The sequence below is a fragment of the Microcebus murinus genome, chromosome 3 (genome assembly GCF_040939455.1).
Source record: "Microcebus murinus isolate Inina chromosome 3, M.murinus_Inina_mat1.0, whole genome shotgun sequence".
NCBI classification, from domain to species: Eukaryota; Metazoa; Chordata; class Mammalia; order Primates; family Cheirogaleidae; genus Microcebus; species Microcebus murinus.
The window spans coordinates 50,263,187-50,284,744 of NC_134106.1; the positions used below are offsets into that span (position 1 = coordinate 50,263,187).

General features: G+C 34.9%; 1 protein-coding gene across 2 annotated transcripts in view; it reads left to right on the forward strand.

Annotated features, from left to right (window-relative positions):
- The window catches only part of REL (REL proto-oncogene, NF-kB subunit), a 45,951-nt gene that overhangs the window by 10,071 nt on the left and 14,322 nt on the right, over positions 1-21,558 (forward strand). For both annotated transcript variants that reach the window (XM_012764830.2, XM_012764831.2), the window contains exons 3-7: positions 1,444-1,592; positions 6,126-6,217; positions 18,918-19,058; positions 20,759-20,863; positions 20,969-21,181. In XM_012764830.2, coding sequence (XP_012620284.1) covers positions 1,444-1,592; positions 6,126-6,217; positions 18,918-19,058; positions 20,759-20,863; positions 20,969-21,181 — 700 coding nt within the window. The remainder of the gene's footprint in view (positions 1-1,443; positions 1,593-6,125; positions 6,218-18,917; positions 19,059-20,758; positions 20,864-20,968; positions 21,182-21,558) is intronic.

The window sequence follows — 21,558 nt, forward strand, 5'->3', positions numbered from 1 at the left end:
ATTATGTGTTGAATTCCAAATTCCTGTTTTTAATCACATTTTGGTAGCGATATGGATTTGAGTTATCAAAGTCCTTTTATTTAAATGTTAAATTGGGTGAGATACTAATAAAAAATAAATAAGGAAATACTATTCTTCCAATTTTTTGAGTGATTTTTAACTCTTTTTCATAGCTCAACTTATTCTGTGCATCAATAAAATACTTCTGGGCCGGGCGCTGTGGCTCACGCCTGTAATCCTAGCTCTTGGGAGGCCGAGGCAGGCGGATTGCTCAAGGTCAGGAGTTCAAAACCAGCCTGAGCAAGAGCGAGACCCCGTCTCTACTATAAATGGAAAGAAATTAATTGGCCAACTGATATATATATATAAAATTAGCCGGGCATGGTGGCGCATGCCTGTAGTCCCAGCTACTCGGGAGGCTGAGACAGAAGGATCACTCGAGCCCAGGAGTTTGAGGTTGCGGTGAGCTAGGCTGACGCCACGGCACTCACTCTAGCCTGGGCAACAAAGCGAGACTCTGTCTCAAAAAAAAATAAAATAAAATAAAATAAAATACTTCTAAGATCTGTATCCTTACCATTCCAAAGGTCTTAAACACTTTATAGCTTGAGTTCTATACCAGCCTATCTTATAATCTTGAGTGGTTACCTTCTCTTTCATCCAGAAAGGCAATAAATACTTCCTGGTTACTGTTCAAATTATGTTTAAATTCAAAATTACGGATTTTAGTGCCTTCTACCTGGTAAGCCACCTATTCTCACTTAACTACCTTGCTTCCTTGTAGTATGCTGGCTTTTATATTCTCTGCTTTGTTCTTGCGGCTTTCAAACTAAGTATTACTTCCTCATATCAGAGTGTCCTCTTTTCTCTCCCATGCTAAACTCTCCTTTTTACTCTCAGTGTTCTAGATGTACTTTCTGTGTGATGTTTAATCTTGTTAAACTCAACATGAGTTATTGCCTATGGTATGGTGAACACTTGGGACATACTAATTAACAAATATTTTTGTGAAATGAAATGTCACATACTAAATAAAATGATCTTGTTTGTGTACTATCATTTTTCAGTATGGTTTAAATGTACATTCAAAGGATATGTGTGGTATGACAGTGCCTGAAGAGCAGGGCGTTCAGTGACTTAACATCTAAGTATTTCTTCATACTCTGTTGTAAAATTTGGGTATAATTTTACTTGTTTTAAAAGGAAGATAAGCACAGTCAGATAAGACCTGTTGAAAGTAGAGCAGAAAATAATGTCAAGGAACTGAGAGATAAATTCTTCTCTGCTAGTATCCTCTGGAAAGTTCCATCTGAACTGTAGCTGCTGTCAGTTGAACTTTATTAGCCAGTGCTAATTACATTATATAAATTGAACTCATTTAATAGATCAATTCATAATAGATTATATTTGTGGATCATACATTTAATTTCCCCATTTTTTCAGATTATGAACTATTATGGAAAAGGAAAAGTGAGAATTACATTAGTAACAAAGAATGACCCATATAAACCTCATCCTCACGATTTAGTTGGAAAAGACTGCAGAGATGGCTACTATGAAGCAGAATTTGTACAAGAACGCAGACCTTTGTTGTAAGTACACAGTCACAGACATCTTCAGGAATAGAATAAGCATAGGATACTCTGTTTCCTATTTATGATCATCCGTTACTTTTTAGCAGAATAAAATTGTGTACATTTAAATTTTCTTACTATTTGCATTAGAACTACCCTTTCATTCTTCGTTAGTAGACACAGCTTATGATGCTAAGCAGGAATATTTCTTTATCGTTACTAAAAGTAAACATAAACTTATTTTATGCTGTGATTTTCTTAGTGTGAACAATTTATAAAATAAATTTTTACTCTATCTTTTCATTTATAGTTAGAAGTTGCTAGATGTGAGAAAATCAACTGGAAAACTGTACAATTATTGTTTTGAGAGGTGCAGGTTATAAAAGTAACATAACAAAAGTTCCAGGATAAAGGAAATTATGTAATACTTTGTTAGTGAGGTTACTAGAAGATGAGCCTATTCATCATGTTAGTGAGAGTATAAATTAATAAAATCTTTCTGGTAGGCAGTTAACAATTACATACCAAAGGCCTGAAAAATATGAATGCCTCTTGAGCCAGCAATTCCACTTTTAGGAATTTATCCTCAGGAAATAATTAAACATGTTCAGACATTTAGCTATAAGGCTGTTGATTGCAGCTCTATTTGAAATGGCAGAAAGTGAGAAGCACTCCAAATAGTAAACACAGGGGAATAGTTAAATAAACTGATACATCCATGCAATGTACTGCTATATTGCCTTAAAAATAACATTGCAAATATGTCTACTGATATAAAAAGATATTCACAATGTGTTAGATAAATGAAATAAATCTTATTTATTTAAAGAGAATATGTGAAGAGTAATCTTATTTTTGTTTAAAATAAATTTATACATGTACATGGTAGTATATATACTAAGACATTAATATTAGTTGTCTCTAAATGGGTAGGATTGTGGGGTTTTATGTTTTCCTTTTAACATAATTATTTTATAATTCATTTTGTAATGAACATGTATAAATGTGCTGTTTTGGGGGGGAAAATTAAACTAATTGCAACAGAAAAAGGTTAGTAGTCTCCTTATATGTTGGTAATAAGCATTCAGAAAAGTTTCTTTAAAAATGTTCCTCTCACGGCCGGGCGCGGTGGCTCACGCCTGTAATCCTAGCTCTCTGGGAGGCTGAGGCGGGCGGATTGCTCAAGGTCAGGAGTTCAAAACCAGCCTGAGCAAGAGCGAGACCCCGTCTCTACTATAAATAGAAATAAATTAATTGGCCAACTGATATGTATATAAAAAATTAGCCGGGCATGGTGGCGCATGCCTGTAGTCCCAGCTACTCGGGAGGCTGAGGCAGAAGGATCGCTCGAGCCCAGGAGTTTGAGGTTGCTGTGAGCGAGGCTGACGCCACGGCACTCACTCTAGCCTGGACAACAAAGCGAGACTCTGTCTCAAAAAAAAAAAAAAATAAAAAAATAAAAAAAAAAAAATGTTCCTCTCACAATAACAACACAAAATATAAAATATAAAATATCTAGTAATACACATTTGGCAAATATTTTCTGTCTATATCACTTGATCTCCCAACAGCATTTTACACTGTTGACCACTCCATACTTCAAACATTCTCATTCCTTGATTTCTGTGAGAACAAACTTCTGTTTACTTCCTACTTTTCTGGCTGCTCCTTCTTTCTTATTAATAGTTAATAGGCAATTTAATTTTGGGACAACCTCAATTATTATCCCAATAATTCCCTTTATAGTTGTTCCACCTCTCCCCCCAATCTAGGATCCCATTAAGAATCATACATTATATTTAGTATTATAATTAACATGAATAACCTGAGTATTCATGTTAACATGAAAAATTCAGAGCAAGAAATTTACAGAGGTAATACTGTATCACTCTCAAAATATTCCTTCAGTAGACATGTGATATCAGTTTTTTCCATTCTAGTGATATTAATTGGCATTCTATTATAAAGAAGAACTTTCCCTTCTTCCCCTTCTGCATTTAAAAAGTATCACTGTAAACTCATGGGCATGGTGGCTCACGCCTGTAATCCTAGCACTCTGGGAGGCCTAGGCGGGAGGATCGCTCAAGGTCAGGAGTTCGAAACCAGCCTGAGCAAGAGCAAGACCCCATCTCTACTAAAAATAGAAAGAAATTAATTGGACAACTAAAAATATATAGAAAATAAAATCAGCCGGGCATGGTGGCACATGCCTGTAGTCCAGCTCCATGGGAGGCTAAGGCAGAAGGATTGCTTGAGCACAGGAGTTTGAGGTTGCTGTGAGCCAGGCTGACGCACTCACGGCACTCACTCTAGCCTGGGCAACAAAGTGAGACTCTGTCTCAAAAAAAAAAAAAAAAAATACAGATTGTCATCTCCCTGCTTGAAACACTTAAGTAAATTTATGTGTCTCTTAGTAAGAACAGCATTCCTTCTATGCCCTATAAGGCCCACATGGCCCACCTGTATTTTTAGCCTTCTGTTATACTGTGCTTCCCTTGATGTCTATACTCCAGTCACAAAAGCCTGCCTTTAGTTTTCTCTGCTCTCAGTACTCTTCTGTAGGGCCCTTTGCATATTCTGTTTCTTTTGCCTAGAAATCTCTTTCTTCTCTATTCATGTTAAGTATCACTTCCTACAGAAAGCCCACCTGCCCTCTTTGAATTTATCAACTCTCTTCCATCATAGGCTCCCATTACATCATGTATATCTCCTAGATAAAACTTGTATGATTTCAGTTTAGCATTTGTGTGTGTGTATTTAATATCTGTCTGCTTCATCTTACCAGTGGTTAGGAAACTTTTTTTGTAAAGGGCTAGATAGTAAATATTTTAGCTTTTGTAGGCCATATGGTCTCTTTTGTCAACTCTGCTGTTATAGCATTAAGCAGCCATAGGCAGTTTGTAAACAAATCATTTTGGCTGTGTTCTAATAATATTTTATTTACAAAAATAGGCAGCATGCTGGATTTGGTCCGTTGGTTACAGTTTGTCAACCCCTGTACTAGACTGTAAGCTCTATAAGGTGAGGGATTGTGAATCCCCATTATTTTCCAGAAATTTTTGGTACATAAACTTGTTGAATGAGAATGAATGAATAATCAATTCAAGTAATCTCTATGATCATTGATTTCCTCATGTCAGAATTTGAAAACTTCTACAGTTCTAATATTCTGTGAATAATTATTCAGATGAAACAAAATCAAGTGGTCTATAAATTTATAAAATAAAGAGTTCTTTAAAATCTTTTGTCAAAGAACCAAACTTAGACTCCTTCAGAGCAATGAATGAAATACGTTTGAGGAAGAAGATTATAGTTGCAGGATTTTAAGAAAGGATTAAGAATTCAAGATTTGTTTTTTAGTTATTGGAGGCAGAGGAAGGAAATGTCAGAGATATTTTAGGTGCTAACAAAATCACAAGTGTGATGCCTGTGAAGAGCGTGAACATGAGACAGCATAAGCATGGAGAGGCAAACAAAGCAGCCTCTGGTTGCAAGTGCCATGTGAAGTTTGAACAAATAGTAATGTTATGATAATTGAGTTTTGCTTCTTTATTCACACCCACTCAGCTTTACTGATGTCATGGTTTTTCCATGTGGGAACAAGTATGACTGGTGGTGGTGGGGGAGTTCCCCCCACCATCATCTATACTACACATATGCAAATTAGTAATATTTGTAGCTATTGAGAACTTTTCCATAAGTGACATTTTGAAACTTGTTAAATATTGTTAGTATTAAACCTCTTTCTAATAAAAAAACACATTTCAATATTTTTTTAATGATGAATGATTTTTATCATATGATATGGCACAAAACATATTCCACTGCTATTAGCAGTGAAATCAGGACTCAAAAATCAAATCTCTGTGGAGCTAGGTAGGCAGCCTAAATGAGTGGAGTGGATCAAGTGTAGGAGGATTAGCAGGCACTGTAGCAAACTAGAGAGCCCTGCATAAATGGGGCTGCAGATGCTCAGCCCCAGTCAGTTTCTCTGCCAACCTGGTGTTGCCAGACCTTTAAAACATTGAAGAGAAGCCAGAAAATCCAGATGTTCATATGCAGTTACCTAATTTTTAAGTGTTGGTAGCCTCTACAGATTTTTTTTTTTAATGTGGGCAACACTCTTATGGGCTCATCAAAACATACTTGTGGGCTTCAACCTGTGGATAGTCTTTTTATGGCTTTTGGTTTATATCATCAAACATACAGATTTTATTGTTTGATTATGAGTTTGGGAGGTGAATTTTAGCTTTTTGGTGTTGCTTTCCTGTTAATCTTTATTTTGGTATATTTGACACAGGCATATTAGTAAGATGTAATTGTAAAATACTGTATGTAAAAATGGTGTAGTATATACTATTTTTCTTTTAACAGTTCTCTTAGACATAATCCTATTTTTTACCTTCAGATTTATCATAGCAACTGGAAGTGTATTCATTTTTTAGTATCTCTTTTTGACAGCATGACAACTTTTCAGTGTTGAATATATTCTGTAGTATTCCTTGTGGTTAAGTAGAATGCAGTTTTGAAAGTTCTATTTTTCCCTTCTAGTTTTCAAAATTTGGGTATTCGATGTGTAAAGAAAAAGGAAGTAAAAGAAGCTATTATTTCAAGAATAAAGGCAGGAATCAATCCTTTTAATGGTAAATATGTTTAATATAATTATTTCTATTATTTGGATATTGACTTACTGTGTAAATGATTTGTATTTATATCTTGAACTTGTGTTTTAAAAGTTATTTTAAGTTCTGTGTTCACTTTTCTACTTATTGACTTATACTTGTGTCTGAGTAATGAAGTATAGTATTTAAAATCTTTCACATCTGTAGAATAAAAAATTTATGCATACAAAGCTTTCTGGTATCAGCAGAGAGTGTCATTGTTTTCTATAAAAAGACCTCAAAATGTTCTTATTTCTCACTCAATCCTGTCTGATGCTGGAAGCTAAACAGGTTCAGGCCTGGTTAGTACTTGGATGGGAGACTGCCTGGGAATACTGATACTGTAGGCTTTTAAAAAAAATGTTATGATTTCTTTGAATGTAGCCTTCCTAATGCCACTTCCACCAGAGAATATACACTCCCCTTTCTGAATGTTGAATAGGCACTGTGTTTATAAGGTATTGTAGCACATTTAACTCAAGGGCATATTCAGTAGCAAAACTTAATCCCAAGGTGGAAGAAGCATAGAAATAGTAGAAACCATATAAAATATTTCATAGTGTATTTATGTACATGGTTAGATATTTACTGTTTAGTGGATTTTATTGGTGATAGCATTTATTATTAAGCATTTACATTTATTTAAATTTATGAAGCATTTATTATTATTAAGCATTTATATTTTTGGCAGTATCTGGTGTGGCACTTATAAGCACTTTATATTGTTTAAATAGGTAAATGACTACCAAGCTTTATGCTGGCATCCTGTACTTATAGTAGTCTCCCTTCCAAAGTCTTCTGCAGCTACTTAAATATGTGTATGTGAGGAATTGAATGACTATAAAATTTTCGAAGAATAGATTTCTTTGTCATATTTAAGACATCCTTGTATTGCTGGTTTGTGTTTTTCATGGATGTATAAAAATAATTGAAGAGATATGTTGGTAATTAAGGAATATGCTCACAGACAGGTACCGTTTTTCTGAATCATAAGATCAGTATCCCTTTTCTCTAGGTTTTTATCTTTCATACTATTTAGTATAAAGCTAAAAGCAAAAGTCCTCTGGTTCCCTTATAGTTTCACTTACCAGAGGAAACTGCTATTAAATTTGATGTATAGTTTTCTAGAATTTCCTTGGAAATTATGGATACATGGATAGTTATATATAGACATACATTTTTTTTATATAAAGAGAATCATGCTATACTTCCTATACTGCTTTATTTTTTCCACTCGGGAATATATCTTAAACTTCTTTCTATGTCAGTACTTACAAATCTATTTTATTTTTTAACAATATTCTATTGTTTAGGTAGACTAATTTATTTAGTCATCCATATTTAGGTTGTTTAAATTCTATTTTAAAAGTTCCATTGTTCAACCTGTGAACCTGTTTGTAAAAAAAAAAAAAAGTTCCATTGAATACACATTTTGAGCCTTTTTTTTTTTTTTTGAGGCAGAGTCTGACTCTGTTGGCTTGGCTAGAGTGCAGTGGCACCATCATAGCTCACAGCAACCTCAAACTACTGGGCTCAAGCAATCCTCCTGCCTCAGCCTCCCAGTAGCTGGGACTACAGGCACACACCACCATGCCCTGCTAAGTTTTCTATTTTTGTAGAGGTGGAGTCTTACTCTTGCTGAGGCTGGTCTCAAACTCCTGACCTCAAGCAATCCTCCCACCTGGGCCTCCCAGAGTGCTAGGATTACAGGCATGAGCCGCTGTGCCTGGCCTACTTTTAGCTCGTGTGTAATTATTTCCTTAGGACAAATTTTCAGAAGTGGAAAATTTCTGGGCCAAGAGTATGTTCACTTAAAATTTTGATTCATTGCCAAATTAAAATGCCAGGCTTAAATTAAAGAGATCATCCAAGTCTAGATGTACTACATTAGGTCATTAAATATGAAATGTCCTATTTTGAATCAAAAGTTGAGTTTATTATAACTCAAACAAAAAGCAGTGCAGTTAATCAAAGTATGCACCTGAACTATCAACAGTTTTGCCATCTTAATGGTAGCTTGTCTATGCCAGTAGTGAAGACACCTGGAGAGCAAGTGGCGATGAAATCGCAAAAGTGTTTTCCACAGCTTGTTGAGAATTGAATATTTTTCCTTGCAAGAAGTGGTTCAAAGCCTGCAAGAAGTGGTAGTCAGTTGGTGCAAGGTCTGATGAATATGGTGGATGACAGAGAGTTTCCAAGTCCAGCTGCTGTAGTTCGAGCAGCATTGTTTGTGCGACATATGGTTAAGCATTGTCTTGCAAGAGGATTGCCCTGTCTCTGTTGACCAATCTTAGCTGCTTAGTCAGTCACAAGCATCTTCATCATTTCATCCAGTTGGTTGCAGTAGACATCCACTATAATGGATAGACCAGGTTTCATGAAGCTGTAGTAGATAATACCAGCACAGGACCACCAAACTTTCTTTTGATGAATATTTGGCTTTGGACTGTATTTCAACACTTCATCTGGCCAGGCGCGGTGGCTCATGCCTGTAATCCTAGCACTCTGGGAGGCCAAGGCGGGCGGATTGCTCGAGGTCAGGAGTTCAAAACCAGCCTGAGCAAGAGTGAGACCCCGTCTCTACTATAAATAGAAAGAAATTAATTGGCCAACTAATATATACAGAAAAAATTAGCCGGGCATGGTGGCGCATGCCTGTAGTCCCAGCTACTCAGTAGGCTGAGGCAGAAGGATCGCTTGAGTCCAGGAGTTTGAGGTTGCTGTGAGCTAGGCTGACGCTACGGCACTCACTCTAGCCTGGGCAACAAAGTGAGACTCTGTCTCAAAAACAAACAAAAAAAAAAAACACTTCATCTTTATCCAGCCATTGTGCTAAATGCTTAATGATTGTCAAAAAGAATCCATTTTTCATCACACATAACAATATAGTGTACAAATGGTTTGCCTTTACATTGTGACAGCAAATAAAGGCAAGCTTCAAGACAGTTTCTCTTCTGACACTCATTTAATTCATGTGGAACCCATCAATCCAGTTTCTTTACCTTGCTGATTTGTTTCAAGTGGTCCAATATTGTTGGAATGGTAACGTCAAACCTTGCTGCTAATTCAGGTTGAGATGGATTTGCTTCCACTACAGCGTTCAACTCATCATTGTCCACATTGGTCTCAGGTCACCCACGTGGCTCATTTTCAAGATTAAAATCACCACAACGTAACATCTCAAACCATCCATGTACTGTGTGTTTATTAGCCACATCCTTCCCAAGCACTTCATTGATATTTCTAGCTTTCTGCGCTGCATTGGTTACACGATGGAACTCATATTTGAAAATAACACTAAGTTTTGACTTATCCATGGTATTGCAAAAATTGCTCTAAAAAAAATGTGAGGCCGGGCGCTGTGGCTCACGCCTGTAATCCTAGCTCTTGGGAGGCCGAGGCGGGCGGATTGCTCAAGGTCAGGAGTTCAAAACCAGCCTGAGCAAGAGCGAGACCCCGTCTCTACTATAAATAGAAAGAAATTAATTGGCCAACTGATATATATATATAAAAAATTAGCCGGGCATGGTGGCGCATGCCTGTAGTCCCAGCTACCCGGGAGGCTGAGACAGAAGGATCACTCGAGCCCAGGAGTGTGAGGTTGCTGTGAGCTAGGCTGACGCCACGGCACTCACTCTAGCCTGGGCAACAAAGAGAGACTCTGTCTCAAAAAAAAAAAAAAAAAATGTGAAAGATATTCACAAGCCAAAATGTTTGTTTGAAAGACTGAGGATGTACCTTCACAATAAAAATAAAACAAGTGTCAAAGTGAAATGTCAGAGATATCAACTGTCAAACTTAGTACTTAAGGAAATCAGACATTTCATACTTAACCTAATAAAGACATTATAAATACTACTTCTCGTTTATTAACCACTTCATGTATGTCAGGGAATAAATGTTAAGTGCTTTATGTACACTATTTTAATTAAGCATTGAAACAGCACTGTTTCCCTTCCCTTTCCTTTCCCTTTTCTTTTTCCTTTCCTTTCTCTTTCCCTTTCCCTTTCTTTTCTCCTTTCCTTTTTCCTTTCCGTCCCACTCTCTTTCCTGAGCTACAGTGCCGTGGCATCAGCCTGGCTAACAGCACCCTCAAACTCCTGGGCTCAAGCGATCCTCCTGCCTCAGCCTCCTGGGTAGCTGGGACTACAGGCTTGCACCACTGTTCCCAGCTAATTTTTTCTATTTTTAGCTGTTTGACTAATTTCTTTCTATTTATAGTAGAGACGGGGGTCTCCCTCTTGCTCAGGATGGTCTCGTACTCCTGAGCTTAAGCAGTCCTACCGCCTCGACCTCCCAGAGTGCTAGGACTATAGGCATGAGCCACCGTGCCTGGACAGAAACAGTACTGCTTTATAGAAGAGGAAAACCAGAGGTTTTGTTATGTAACTGTCCCAAGTCATGCAGCAAATATAAATGGCAGAGCTGGAATTCAAACCCAGGTTTTCTGACTGCAGTGGTCAAGGCATTAAAAAGGAAGGTGCCATCTATAGAGTTTTTTTGGGGTTTTTTTTGGCAATTCAGAATTAGGCATGATGTTAATAATAAACACTCATACATCACTTAAAACAGTTCCTGTAGATAGTGTTTTACATTTTTTACTTCATTTAATGCTTATAACAACGTATGAGATAGGTACTATTATTTTCTCTATTTTTATAAATAAGAAAATGGAGGCATAAAAATAATTCGCTCAAGGTCCTATAGCTGGTGAGTGGTAAAGCTAGGATTTGAACACTGGCTAGTATTCATCTGGCTCTAAGGTCATGGTCTTAACAACTGTGCTATGTTGCCTAGATGAATGTTGATTTGGAGAAGAAACAATCCTTTCAGTTGATCCTTCACAGTATTAATGCTTTCTGTTGTTTAGTTATTTTTTTTAATATTCTTTCTCTTGGCTATTTTTTTCTCTTTAGAATAATCTTAGAACCATGCTTTAACATATTATTGTGATCAAAAACTTGCAATGGCTTTTTATATAGCTTAAACACTAGCCCCACATTCAAAGGCATTGACTTACAGCTCCAACATATCTTTCCTGTCTTCTCTTTCACTGTTCCTCCTCATGAACTCTTAATTATTCCAGAAAAACTGTTTTGTTCATCCTCCTTGACCGTCTCAGTCAAATCCTCTTCATTCTTCTTACTGCCATTGTAGCAATGTAAGCTTATGTCATTTTGTATTTTAAGCTTGTGTTCCTATCTCTATTTCTTGGTTTCTCTTCAAGCAAGAAAGAATATATACTCTGCATCAAAAAAAATATATAAAAAATGATCAATATGATCATTTCAGAATTCTGTTTATCTTCCTTCAGGGCTCCAAATCAACTTTAGCAATGGTTCTCAATTTGAACATGCATAGCAATGTGTTAGTGCTTAAAAAGAATGTAGACTCCAGGCCACACTGCCACTGCTTTGATAGGGCTGGTATGGGTCCTGGGAGTCTGCGTTTTCACAAGCATCAAGGTTAGTGTTCTTTGATTGTAATCCACAGTAGGAAATTTATTTTTATTTCTTGGCTCTATACATACACATGCACATCTACCACACCCTTACTACAATAATGCTCTTATTGCTTGCAATGTACTTTGTATTCTATTCCTTTCTTTTCTTTTCATTCCCTTTCTCTCTTACTTTGTTAGTGCTTATCCAGCCCATTAAATTAATTTCATGACCAGTGGTTCCCTAGATGATTCTGATGCACGTGATCCAAGTCTACACTTTGAGGAACTCTTATCTACTTGCTGAGTTCAACTTCTCAAGCATGGCATTCACAGCCTTCATAATCTGATCCTTGTTTTCCATTCCAGCTTTCATCCTCCCCCTAAACTTCCTACCCCTCCTTCTCCTACCACTGAGTACACACATGCACGTATTTGTTTCTGCCATTCCAAACTATTTGCACTGTTAGAAAAGCCATGTTCTTTCTTGCTACTGTGCTTTTATATATTCTTTTCCCTTGCATGGAATATCCTGACCTGTGTAGTGAATTTTTCCTGCCCAGCCTTCAAATTTAACTTTAAGGATCACATTAAGCTATCCTCGACTTCCCAGACAGGGCTAAGTATTGCCCCTTTCCCCAAAGCACTTGTATATATTTCTAGTATGGTTTGCTATAAGTTTGTTTACATATTTCTGCTTTACTAAATTGTGAGGTTCTGGAGGGTGAGAACGGTCTTCTATATATCTCTCTGGCATCTAGTCCAGTGTCTGGCTTAATTAAAATGTGTTGAAAGAATAAATGAATGAATGCCTTGTTTGTACTTGTCTACTAAAAGTGTTCAAGTTGTTTTGCTTACCTGAAATGCCCTGAAAGCCCTCTCAGTTCTCTTAACCCCAAGAAAATATTCTCCTAATTATACCATTTACTCAACAATTAATCATGAAAAGCTTTGTGATATCTTTTGGGTCATGTAATTCTTAAGAAATTGTCTTCAAAGATGAATTTCGTGTTTATTGTGGACAGATTCTATGATGGAATCTTGTTTACATTTTCTCTTTGGCAGTTAAATACATATTTGTATTACTGTTATATAAATATCTATCTTCACAACCAAGTGCTTTGAGCTATTGAGTTTCCTACCTGTGCACAATAGGTTCCCTGTCTTAACTACTTAGACATTCATTCCTTCAACATATTTTTACTTTATTAGCCTTAGAATCCTAGGTTGGTTGTTCTAGGTGCTTGAGATAAGTCAGTGAATAAAATGGACAAAAATTCCTGTCTTTGAAGAGCTTATATGTAATGGAGAGAAACCAACAGTTAGAAAATTTACAAAATAAGTAAGTTATATAGTGTATTAGACAAAGTGCTAACAGAAAAAAACAGCACTGTAAGGGGGCAGGAAGCTATAGATAGAAGACAGGTTATAAATTTAAATAGGATTATTAAAATAGTTTTCATTCTGTATTCTGATACAGTTTTTGTAATAGAAATATGTGTTTTATTGTTTTCCTAGAATACTGAAATAAGACGTAAAATGTCTTATTTCAGATGTCTTACATTTCTCTTACTAAGCAAAAGAAATAAAATCTAAACTCCCTGAAAAAAACCACTAAAAACCAATTAAAATAACCTGAACACAGCTGTAGAATTATCTTCTTTCTTGGCTTGTTTATTTTGTTATTTTCAGGATATACTAGATCTACACTCTATCACTTACAGGAATTGGTCAGAGCTAAATTGACACTTTCTTGTAGATATATCACTTCACTTAGGAAAATTCTACTGGTGAAGAATTACAAGGGACTAGCTGACTTTGTGTTATATATATATATGACATGTAGAAATAATGGAATTAGAAATATTTAGCAGAATAGGATCTGAGGATTCTGGTCTATAGACTTTTGCTATCTCATTGCGACAGTCTGTTCTCTTTATGTGAAAATATAAAGAATTATTATTACTTTTTCATAGGATTATTTTGTGTACTACGTTATCTGGTATGTTTTAAGAGCAGTCTTTATCTTTCTTGCCATTGGTTTCTTTAAAACTAAAGAACTATCTTTTGCCAAGGAGGATGTACAGCAATCTAATACTGTCAAACTTGAGGCTTCATGTAAATTGTTCAGATTATCTAATATGTGCAAAAGTCTAAATTGAGTGAGGAATTTAATTAAAGGCTCCAATATCAAATTTTAACAGTGTCCCATTAGCTAGAACAAGAGTGGCAGTTAGATTTTGTAGAACTCTCACTACAAAACCTGAACATTTTTTAAAAATTACATATCATTTTCTAGCTATGTATTTAAGTAATGATATTTTAGGAATTCTAACATGTGGTGATTAATCTACATAGGATATCTAAATACTGTATTAAAGTCTGTGCAATGAAATTTATTTTGACAATAAATAATCTACAATTTAGTTTTATTAGATGTTTTACTATTTTTCCATCTACAAAGGATGAGTTGCTATGAGAGCAAAAGACTGTAGAGTTTGGGAGAATTACATTATTCGGCAGTCTGATAGAGAATAGAGTTTAATAAGACAGGCAATCTCTAACATAGATTCTGGTTTCTAAAGTCTGGTTTAATACAAGAAAATAAGAGCCTTTCCTCACAACTGAAAACTTAAAGCTTAAGAAACAAGAAGAAAAGAAATGACTCACATATACTTCATTGTTCATTTTTCATTGCAGTCAAAAGTTTTTCAAGCCTTCTTTGATTAGCCTAGGTAGAACTTGGGTACTTTCTTGTTTCCAGTGTTCCTTGAGCATATTCCCATTATATTAATAACACTTTTCATGTTACATTATATAATTTTGATTACCTATTTCTTATCCAGACACTAATCTCACTAAGATCAGGCATTGTCTTTTCATATCTGTATCTGTCACTTGTTAGTATGTGGATGCTCAATAAATACATCAAAAGAATGAGTGAATTAATGGCACACTGCTGGGACCATTTACCTTTTGCCTGGCACATACACACTTATTTTATATTGTACATATGTTGTTATATTATACATACAGGATAGTTTATACATGTTAGGTAACAGATGTGAATTAATTACAACTGAATTTTATATTTTCCTTAAATGAGAAATAGTTCTTAAAATTGTTAATCCATGTATTGTGTATTTTTGCCATTATTTTTTATTCTAGTATAATTAACAGTATTAACATTTTACAAATGTCACACCTCTAGAACTAATAGATACTATAATTGATTTTTAAAATTTAATTCCTACTTCCAGAAGAAATATAGCATGATATCATTTTGATTAAAAATGAAATTCTCATTACACACATGCTGATTTTAGGGTTAAGGAGTAATCTATCTTCCTTTTCTCCCCTCTCCTCCCCTCCCCTCCCCTCCCCTCTCTTTTCCTTTCTTTCCTTCCCTCCCTTCCTTCTTTCCTTCCTTCTCCCCTTTCTTCCTTTCTTTTCTTCCCTCTATCCATCCTGCTCTGTTGTGAGTAGAGATGGGGGTCTCACTCTTGCCAAGGCTGGTCTCAAACTCCTGACCTCAGGCAATCCTCCTGCTTCAGCCTCCCTGAGTGCTAGGATTACAGGCATGAGCCAATAGTTATTTCTACAGGTAGCTTAAACATTTAACATAAAAAGGAAGGAGAGCAATTGTTACTTTGTGTTCTTTTGATCAAGTATAAAGTTAAATTTTAAACTAGTTTAAGAGGAATTTAAGAGAATTTGATTGGTCTCATGCTTCCTTCTGTTAGATTTTATACACTGTGTTAAAACTGAGCATCATTTTTCAAATTACAGAATAAAACATTGTGTTTTGTATGATGGAATGATATGTTATCTATTAAAGAGCCTACAGCAAGCATTACCCTAAAGAGGGAACCATGAGAAGCATTCACTTTAAAGTTAGCAGTAAGAAACTGAGGGCCACTTTTACCACTTCTCTTCAACATTATAGTGAAGATTGTAACCAGTGCAGTGAGCATTGTAGTGGAGAGTGTAGCGAGTCCAGTGAGACTCTCCCCCAAAAAAGCAGAGGAATAAGGATTAAAAATGAAATAAAACTATAAGTATTTGAAGCTTTTATTTACAGTGAAAACCCAAATGAATATACAAATAGATTATTAAAACAAGTTTAAAAGGGTAAGTAAATATGAAATGAATATATAAAAGCCAGTCATATTTGTATCCATCAGCAGCAAATAACTAGAAAATATAAAGCAAATATTGCCAGAAAATATGAGATACATAGAAACAAATCTAAGGAATGATAATCAAGATTTTTTTAAGGAAAAGTATAATTATTTTATTATAATAGAAAACAGCTAAATGAATAGATAATTATACCATACTCTCTGATAGTAATATTGTAAAGATTCCATTTCCCCCTAATTGAGAGACAAATTCAATGCAATTCCAAACAAAATCCCAGCAAGATTTTTCATTAAATATGATAAGATAATTCTAAACAGGAATAGGAGGATACCTTATAGAAGAATAATGAGAAGACACTGACCTTATCAAAAGTATTAATTAAGGCAGTGTAGTATTGGGGTAAGGACAGACAAATTGACCAGTGGAGTAGAATTCAGAAGCCAGAAACAGAGCTAAGAAAATATGGGACTTTAATGTATGACAGTGGTGGCATGTCAGATGAAGAGGAAAGGAAGAAATGTTTGATAAATGAAGCTGGAAAAAATTGTTATTTCATTAAGTTGGATTCCCTACCTATCATCATATACAAAAGTCAGCTAAAGATGGATTAAAGGGTGGATTAAAGATGGATTAAATTTTGTCTTTTAACTCCTTGAAATATTAAGTATAGTTATTTTAAATCATGTGTCTTAAAATTTCATTATTTGGATCCTTTGTGGACTGTTCTATTGTCTGTTTTATTTTTTTATTTTTTAAGGCTAGTCAAGTGAAACAGTGGGAGCAAGGGAGGAGCAAATGTTTTCTTTTTTAAAAAATCATTTTATTTTGTCTTCTAATATACCTGGTTATTTAAAGTAGAATACTAGATATTTTGTATGAAAAATTATGAAGAGTTTAGACCTAGGTTGATGATATTTCTTTGCAGAAGATTTTCTTCTGGCAGGTGTCTAGGTGCACTGGCAACCCTAGATCACCCCAAATCAGTGAGTAATTTAATGAAACATTGTTTAACAGGGCAGAAGAGGCATATATAATGATTATCATGTAAAATAAATACTTCGAGTTACATAGAATGATATAGATTAAGTCCTGCACTGATTTAGAGAGAGGGAGATATTCCTCCCATTTCAGAGAATGAGGTTAGGCTTTATAGAAAAGAAGCTTTGAGCTGGGTCTTCAACTTTATGCTGAATCTTGCATTGGATAAAAACAGGGATGTCATGATGCCTGCCTGTCAGTAGTCTTTAACCATGTTGTACAGAGACGGAAGTAATTTTGATGCAGTGATAACTGTGTTGCCACACGTTAAGAAGATTCAAAACATAATCCCATAAAAAATGATTTTTTGATAAGTAGGTAGAATTTCTTCCCTTTGATGGAACCATCGTGTGACTAAATGTTTTTAAACTTTTATTAACCAGTTTATTTATTTTTCTTTTATGTACCATTTGAAAATATTTTAAATCAACTTTTATTGAGATATAATAAAATCCACCCAAATATATCCCCTGTACCCACAACAGCAATCAAGCTATGAAACATTTCCATCACCCTCCAAAATTTCCTTCGTCCCTTTCTCAATGGAGTCCCTTTCTCAGGAGTTCCCTTCCCTGTCTCTGCCCCAGTCTGCTGCTAATCTGATTTCTGTCACTGTAGTTTAATCTTTTCTAGAATTTCATATAAATGGAAGCACATAGTATATATTTTGTATCTGGTTTCTTTTGCTCAGCATAATGTCTTTGAGATACATCCATTTTGGGGTATATATCTATAGTTTGTTCTTTTTTATTTCTGAGTTTATTCCATTGTATGACTATACCACAATTTGCTCATCCATTCACTTAGGTTTGTTTTTAAACTTCTCAGGAGCATCTAGTTACTAATTTTTTTTTTTGCATATTGATTACTCATCTTTGGAATTGAAAGACACTAGTATCTTGTACTCTAAATTTATAATGTGGTAAAAATTGATTTTGAAGAGATAGATCTCTTATTGCCTATATAATGATGCCAGTAGAGTATGCTGCTATGATACAGATGTGTATCATTTTGGTGTAACATTTTGGTCTTTTAGTTGTACAAATGTGTTTTTGTAGACTCTTTCAAACAAGAGGCTTAAGAATGCTGATATAGGATAATTTTAAATGTGGGAGCAACTGAGACTATAAATGTTGTTAAATAAAAATAGTACAAAATACATTGTCATTTTTATTAGTTATTGCCTGTGAAACTAAGGGATTTGGGTTTTAACTGTGTTTTCAAATTTAGTATTTCAAAATTTAATATTTTACAAAATAAAATTTTCATGTAATTGAATTTGTGTATTTCGTGCTTTTTAGATATATGGCTGTATTATTATTGCTACAGCTTATGTTTGAAAAGGCAATAATATTTTATTGTAGAATTCTTTTTCAGATATCAATTTAACAAACTCTTATTATACTATATTCTGTCATGGGCTTTTATATTGTTTTCAGAACTGCAATATTCCTGTGTATGTCATTTTTATGTATAGTATATGTAAAATTTTCTAAAATAGGTCAATTTTTAAAAGCATAGGGTCTAGATTTAATTACCTGACTTCGAATTGCTACCCTACCATTTCCTAGCTGTGAATCTTTGGACAAGTAATTTCATCTCTTTGAAATCAATTCATCATCTATAAAATGGAGATGAAAGTAATTCTTGTACGCATTTAGGAAATAATATACAAAGTCCTTACCACAATGACTGGGGCCAAATACATATTTGTTAAATGAATGAAGGAATGAATGCCTATTCTTTGTTATGTAAAACCTGCAAACCTTTTTTAAAACTTTGATTTGTTATTGTCAATTTGAGATTTTGCTCTAAATCCCAGATAACTGGGATAGTCACTTCCTGAACATGGCTATAATTTACCAAATACTGTTAGATAGTGACTACTTGATGATAATGATGATAAACGGCATTCTTGAAATTGTGTACCATTTTATTTTTGTTAGTATGTATTTGGATGCTACTCAAGGTTATTGGTTATAATGGGCAGAGAGGAAGACCTAGCAAGATTTTAGTTCTGTGTAACTATTCTACATTCTTTTAAAAAAATGTACTGTTCAGTCCCTGAAAAACAGCTGATTGATATTGAAGATTGTGACCTCAACGTGGTGAGACTATGTTTTCAAGTTTTCCTCCCTGATGAACATGGTAATTTGGCAACTGTTCTTCCTCCTGTTGTCTCTAACCCAATTTATGATAACCGTAAGTACTTTATTTTCTTATATTTGTAGTCTTAGCTTGTTTTTTCAATAGTTTAATTTTTTTAAAGTATTTGGTAGTTGGAATATGTTCATTATAGGAAAATTCAAACATTACAGAAATATAACAGAGTAAACCTCCTATAATTTCATCCTCCAAATGTAATCACTGTCCTCAGGTGCTTATTTTGTCAGTTTCTTTTTCACATATATACAAATACATTATTATCATCATTATTCACACAATATAATTTTGGCAATTTTTTAAAAAAGCATGACAGATTTTTTTTTTTTTTTGGAGACGGAGTCTCACTTTGTTGCCCAGGCTAGAGTGCCATGGCGTCAGCCTAGCTCACAGCAACCTCAAACTCCTGGGCTCAAGCAGTCCTTCTGCCTCAGCCTCCCGAGTAGCTGGGACTACAGGCATGCGCCACCATGCCCAGCTAATTTTTTCTATATATTTTTAGTTGGCCAGTTAATTTCTTTCTATTTTTTTAGTAGAGACGGGGTCTCGCTCTTGCTCAGGCTGGTTTCAAACTCCTGACCTTGAGCTATCCTCCCATCTCGGCCTCCCAGAGTGCTAGGATTACAAGCGTGAGCCACTGCCCGACCCACAGGTCTTTTTTAAAAACCTTTTTCCCTTAGCAGTGTATCTTGAGCCTCTTTTCCTTTCAGTCACCCTATTCTTTTCAGTAGCAGCATATTTCATTATATTGTTATATGGTCATTTTAATAAATCATTATCCTATTATAGGACATTTGGTTTATTTCCTTCTCATTTTTTCTTTTTACTCTAACAAACTATAATAATTATGCTTATATGTGCATATCTTGTGCAAATATTTCTCTAACATAAGTTTCTATAAGTAGAAATGTTAGCCAAAGGCTAGATCAAAAGATACTGATGTTTATCATTTTAGTACATTATGAAACTGCCCTCTAAAATATTTGTACACACATTTATATATACATTCACCAGTAGTATATGACTATGCCTGTTTTGTATATAGAAGGATAGTGAGACATAGGCTATAAAGGTAGATCAGGGTATCCTCTTCATGGAGAGCCTTGAATACCAGGGAAAATTATTGTGATCATAATAGGAATGAAAGATTGCCATAAGAATATAATTATGACTTAAGATTAATCTGGTGATAGTGTGTAGGATGGATTTGAAGAATCAAAATTTAGAAGCTGACAGCCTGAGCAAGAGCGAGACCCCGTCTCTACTATAAATAGAAAGAAATTAATTGGCCAACTGATATATATATAAAAAATTAGCCGGGCATGGTGGCGCATGCCTGTAGTCCCAGCTACCTGGGAGGCTGAGGCAGAAGGATCACTCGAGCCCAGGAGTTTGAGGTTGCTGTGAGCTAGGCTGACGCCACGGCACTCACTCTAGCCTGAGCAACAAAGTGAGACTCTGTCTCAAAAAAAAAAAAAAAAAAAATTTAGAAGCTGAGAGATATAATGAGAGGACAAACCATTCCCTAGAAATGAAGTCACAAGGCTCTAAACCAGGTTTGGTAAAGCAGTTAGAAAAGAAAGGGGTAAATATAGATGATTAATGTATTTAGTGTCTTTTATCTATACACTAAAACTTATATTTATACTGTAAGTGGTTTTCCTCAAATTCTCCCCTTCAAAAAGGAACAAAGTATATTACTAAGATAGCAACCTTTTTTTTAAATCCTTTATATTTAGGTGCTCCAAATACTGCAGAATTAAAGATTTGTCGTGTAAACAAGAACTGTGGAAGTGTCAGAGGAGGAGATGAAATATTTCTACTTTGTGACAAAGTTCAGAAAGGTATTTATGTTTTGTTTCGTTGAATTTAGAATATATTTTATATTAATAGATGCATTTTACTTTGTTTTCTCATTGTTATTATTTCTGTGGTTTCTTATTCACTAGATGACATAGAAGTTCGTTTTGTATTGAATGATTGGGAAGCAAAAGGTATCTTTTCACAAGCTGATGTACACCGTCAAGTAGCCATTGTTTTCAAAACTCCACCATATTGCAAAGCTATAATGGAACCAGTAACAGTGAAAATGCAGCTTCGGAGACCTTCTGACCAGGAAGTTAGCGAATCTATGGATTTTAGATATCTGCCAGATGAAAAAGGTATGACATTTTTGTGGTCATGATTTATATATTTCTTTTTTTAAAAACAACATATAATTTGTATTTCTTAAAGTTGGTCCTTATATTTTCTAGTAAGATCCATTTGAATACAGTTATGTATGTTCATGGTTTATGTTTCTTTTCCTGGACATTTTCAGTTGGTTTTTTCCTTTATGCTCTTTGCGTCTCTTTCTTAGGAAAGAGGTTTGGTTAATATGGAATAATTTCATAGTAAACTGTTTTGTTTTGTTTTTTGTTGAGACATAGTCTCACTGTTTTGCCTGGCTAGAGTGCTGTGGCATCACCCTAGCTCACAGCAACCTGAAACTCCTGGGCTCAAGCAATTCTTTGGCCTCAGCCTCCTGAGTAGCTGGAAC